At 49.9% G+C, this 5065-nt stretch overlaps 1 protein-coding gene across 1 annotated transcript; it reads left to right on the forward strand.

Moving 5' to 3' along the window:
• Positions 1–3042: 3042 nt before the first annotated feature.
• On the forward strand, positions 3043–4300 carry LOC131905828 (glycerol-3-phosphate dehydrogenase 1-like protein). The gene has a single exon (XM_059256644.1). The coding sequence runs from the start codon at positions 3043–3045 to the stop codon at positions 4297–4299; it is 1257 nt and encodes a 418-aa protein (XP_059112627.1). The 3' UTR covers position 4300.
• The last annotated feature ends 765 nt before the right edge of the window (positions 4301–5065 follow it).

Raw genomic sequence — 5065 nt, forward strand, 5'->3', positions numbered from 1 at the left:
ACTTGAGAAAACGGTGGGTTTATTTCGGCTCCTGGATTCAGGTGTCCCTCAGTCTCTTCTCTTTGGGCTTAATGGGAGGCAGATCACCGCAGTGTGGGAATGTCGTGGGCAAAGCAGCTCACGTGAAGGTTGCACAGGAAGAGGAAAGACGGAAGACCCGCCTCCGTTCTCCTCTCTCCCACTTTACTCCACTTATGTCCCCAACTTATGGGATGACATAAGTGACACCTGCATTCGCGGCAGGGCTTCTCCCTCCGCGAATCCTCCCTGGAAACGCCCTGACCCGAAGGCTGACTGCCTCACTAATCTCCTGGGTGATTCTCTTTCCAGTCAGGTCGAAGGACAAAACCAACCACCACATCCTCCTTGCCCGGATCTCTCACACCTTAAGACTGCTGAAATGAGCCGGGCGGTGGTGGCGCACACCTCTAATCCCAGTACTCTGGAGGCAGAGGCAGGCGGATCTCTGAGTTCCAGGACAGCCTGGTCTACACAGAGAAACCCTGTCTGGAAACAAAACAGTACTGAAATGGCGCCTTCAAGCCACTAAACGCAGCTCCCTGAAACTGTGAGTCAAATGACTCTCTTTCTCTTTTAAGTTCTTCATGGCAGGTAATTCGTCACATTTGGTTTCTTTTTCCTTTTCCCAAGAGGCCAGGGAAACTGAGGCCAGGGAGTACCATCTTGGGTGGGGGACAAGCTGGAACCTTCCCCCAGCCCCAGAATCCCAAGGATATCACTCCCATGAAACTCTACGTGGCTCCTGGAAATCTGTGGAGTCTCCGGTCTCTAAACTCCAGAGACCTCGTCCCACCAGAGCATCTCTGGCTCCGGCAGATAGGGAGCATGCGCTGAGGAGAGTCCTGCTCTTACCTGGGGGTAGCCTTCCTCTTCAGGCAGAAAGGTGACCGAAGGGAGGCAGGGACAGGTACGCTGCTGGAAGAATGGAGACTGAGGGACTTAACCACCCGCCACCCTAAGCCCCCATTCCCTAGAGCAGCCTAGAGCAATCCTTCCACAGCTAGGACCCTCATGGGAGCTTCTGATTCTGGACCCGCTTGCATCGCGTCTCAGAATGCCTGGCTCGGACTCGTGCGCCCCCTAGTGACCCCTGTGGGAGAAAGTAACCATGCTCCCCCGGTGTTGTCTTGAGAAAAGAAGACATCACCTCTGCCCAGCTCTCGGGAGACATCGCTTGGGAGTGATTAGTTACCCTGGGATGGACCCTGTGTCTTTATTTTTTTTTTTTAATTTTAACTTCTTTTTCCAGAGCTAGGGATAGAGCCTAGGGCTTCACACATGCTAAGTAAGTGGCTTATTGCCCAACTAATACTTTTAGCCCTTAAAAAATTATTGATTATGGATGAAGAGATGAGTTGGGAAAGTGCTTTACAGATAAGCATGAGGACCTGAGTTCGCATCCCACATCAAAAGCCCCTTGTAATCCCAGCACCGGGGAGGCAGAGACAAAAGGCCCCTGGGGCTTGCTGGTCAGTTGGTCTAGCCTAATCAGCTAGCTCCAAATTTAACGGCAGATGTTGTCTTATGAAATAAGGTAGAAACCAATTGAGGAAGAAACCTAATGTCAGACTCTGGCCTCCATGCACATGCCCACACTTTTCTCCAGAAGATAAAGAATCCTAGGGGCTGGGGAGATGGCTCACGGTTTAGAGCACTGACTGTTCTTCCAGAGAACCTGGGTTCAATTCCCAGTGCCTACATGGCAGCTCACAGCTGTCTGTAATTCCAGTTCCAGGGAACCTGACACCCTCACACCAATGCACATAAAATAAAGTTTAAAAAATCCTTATTTTATCTATCTATCTATATTAAAAGATTTATTTATTTATTATATATACAGTATTCTACCTGCATGTGTTCCTGCAGGCCACAAGAGGACACCAGATCTCATTACAAGTGGTTGTGAGCCACCATGTGGTTGCTGGGAATTGAACTCAGGACCTCTGGAAGAGTAGTCGGTGCTCTTAACCACTGAGCCATCTCTCCAGCCCTTATATATATTTTTTTGAGGCAGGGATCTCTCTATATAGTTCTGGTTGGCCTAGAACTTGCTATGTAAATCAGGCTGGCCCCAAACTCTCAGAGATCTGCTTGCCTCTACCTCCTGGGAGCTGGGATTAAATTGGAATTGCATCACCACACCTAGCCCTTCTTCTTATATGTATAGTCAGGGCTGGGGATGTGGCTCAGTTGATAGAGTGTTTTCCCGGCATGCACAAAGCTCTGGGTTTGATCCCCCAGCACCACTTAAACCAGGCATGGTGGTGTGTGCTTACAAATATAGCACTCCAAAGGGGTAAGTGGGACCACCAGAAGTTCAAGGTCATCCTCCGCTTTATAAATTCAGGTAAATTTAAGGCCAGCCTGGAAACAGGAGACCCTGCCTCAAAACAAATGTATCTACATTGCCATCATAATCTGGCTTTTTAAAACCATGCCATTTTCTTTTTTTAAATATTTTTATTATTTTTACGTGCACTGGTGTTTTGCCATGGGTGTCAGGTCCCCTGGAACTGGAATTACAGACAGCTGTGAGCTGCCATGTGGGCGCTGGACATTGAACCTGGGTCCTCTGGAAGAACAGTCAGTGTTCTTAACCACTGAGCCATCTCTACAGCCCACATGCCATTTTCTTAATTTCATCAAGCATGCAATGTTTAAACAGCAAGTCGCCTTATAAATGTCTTCTGATCTGTTTTATTTATTTTGAGACACATATCGTCCCTGGTTGGCTTCTAACTCTATTTGGAGCTGAGGCTGACCTTGAACTTCTGATCCTCCAGTCTCTACTACCCTAGTGCCGTGTGGCTAGGCACATGTGGCTGAGGCGGTGCTAGAGCTGGAACCCAGGGCCTCAAGCATACGCACACTACCAAAGCGCTCTGCCCACTGAACTGCGGCCGCCTTCTTAAAAATGCTTTTTATCCTGTTTGTTTCCAGGGAGTCTCACTCTGTAGCTCAACCTGTCTTTGAACTTGAGTCAGTTCTCCACCTGAGCCTCCATGTGCTGGAATTACAGGCATGAGCTACCACACTCAGGTCTTTGACAGGCAGGCAGGGGGGCTGCAGACAGGGGAGGGCACCGGCAGGCTAGACCAAGCAGATGGAGGCCAGCAGCCCCCTGGGAAGGCACAGTCCCCACAGGAGGATACCAGCCTGGAAGGAGGGGCAAAGCCCTTGAAAGTGTGCGTCGTGGGCTCAGGGAACTGGGGATCAGTTGTTTCAAAAATCATCGGAAGCAATGTGAAGAACATGAAGAAATTCGCATCCACGGTCATGATGTGGGTATTCGAAGAAATGGTCAACGGGAGGAAGCTGACAGACATCACTAATAGTGACCACGAAAACGTAAAGTACCTGCCTGGACACAGGCTACCAGAGAATGTAGTGGCCACCTCGAGTCTCGGCCAGGCTGTGCAGGATGCAGACCTGCTGGTATTTGCTTCCCCACACCAGTTCATTCTAACCATCTGTGATAAGATTGCCAACATAGTCCCCAAGAAGGCCCTGGGCCTCAGCTTGATCAAGGGCATAGACCAGGGCCCCGAGGGCCTGAAGCTTGCCTCTGACATCATCCGAGAGAAGGTGGGCATAGACGTCAGCGTGCTGATGGGGGCCAACATAGCCAGAGAGGTGGCCAAAGAGCAGTTCTGTGAGACCGCCATTGGCAGCAAGGTGCTGAAGAATGGCCTTCTCTTCAAAGAGCTGCTGCAGCCCCCCAAATTCCAAGTCACTGTGGTGGAAGATGCAGACACAGTGGAGCTGTGTGGGGCTCTGAAGAACATTGTCGCCCTGGGGGTCGGCTTCCGCGACAGTTCTGGAAACAGCACCAAGACCGCTGTCATCCGCCTGGGCCTCATGGAAATGATCGAGTTTGCCAGGACGTTTGGCAAGGGCCAGGTGTCTACAGCCACTTTTCTGGAGAGCTGTGGGGTGGCTGATCTTGTCGGTACCTGTTATGGGGGACGGAACCACAAGGTAGCTGAAGCCTTTGTCAGGACCGGAAAGACGATTGAGGAGTTGGAGAAGGAGATGCTGAGCGGACAAAAGCTGCAGGGGCCCCATACCTCTGCCCAGGTGTACCTCATCCTCAAGCACAAGGGGCTGCTGGGCAACTTGCCACTGTTCACAGTCGTGTATCAGATCTGCTTTGAGGGCAGACCAGTTGCAGAGATGGTTCCATGTTTGCAGAACCACCCAGAGTACAAGCGAAGAGAACAGGGCACTGGCGCGGCTCTACCTTGGCCATCTCAGGATCACGTGGAAACCAGGAAGTAACAGTGAGATGTTTGCCTGGCTTTCTCCCATCTTGGACACATATGAATTATTACGGCTTCATTTCTGGGTCATGAGAGACAGCTCGTCAGCTGATATACTGGGTAACAACTACACATACATGATGAATGTGAAAAAAAAAAAAACCAAAGCAAAAAAAAAAAAAATACAGCTTGGTAGATTGAATCAGGATTCCAATAAGGTTCGGAGCTGTTTACCTTGTGTCTCTGTGTGGGCCTGTGTGTCCATGTAAGTGAAGAAGCATATGGGTCTTTGTGGGTGGGATATGTGTTTACATACATGTATAAGAGTGTGTGTGGCCCGGGGGTGGGGTAGAGGTGGCGCACGCCTTTAATCCCAGCACTCGGGAGGCAGAGCCAGGCGGATCTCTGTGAGTTCGAGGCCAGCCTGATCTACAAAGCAAGTTCCAGGAAAGGCTCCAAAGCTACACAGAGAAACCCTGTCTTGGAAAAAAAAAACAAAAACAAAAAACAAAAACACAGACAAAAGAAAGCAAGCTGAGCAAGCTCTAAGGATCATGCCAGTAAGCAGTATTCTTCCATGGTTTCTGCCTCTGCTTCTGCTTGAGTGCCTGCCCTGACTTCCCACAGTGAGGGACTATAATCAGGACACATAAGTGAAATAAATGCTTTATCCCGTAATTTGTTTTTGGTCAGTATTTTGTCACAGCAACAGAAAGCAAACCAGGACAGAGATTGGTACCAGACATGGACTGTTGCTGTGGCAGGCCTGACCACGTTGTTTTGGG

The sequence above is a fragment of the Peromyscus eremicus genome, chromosome 3, assembly GCF_949786415.1.
Source record: "Peromyscus eremicus chromosome 3, PerEre_H2_v1, whole genome shotgun sequence".
NCBI lineage: Eukaryota > Metazoa > Chordata > Mammalia > Rodentia > Cricetidae > Peromyscus > Peromyscus eremicus.

Coding starts and splice junctions, on each gene's coding strand:
- LOC131905828 (XM_059256644.1), top strand. CDS start 3,043: ATGAGCTACCACACTCAGGTCTTTGACAGGCAGGCAGGGGGGCTGCAG.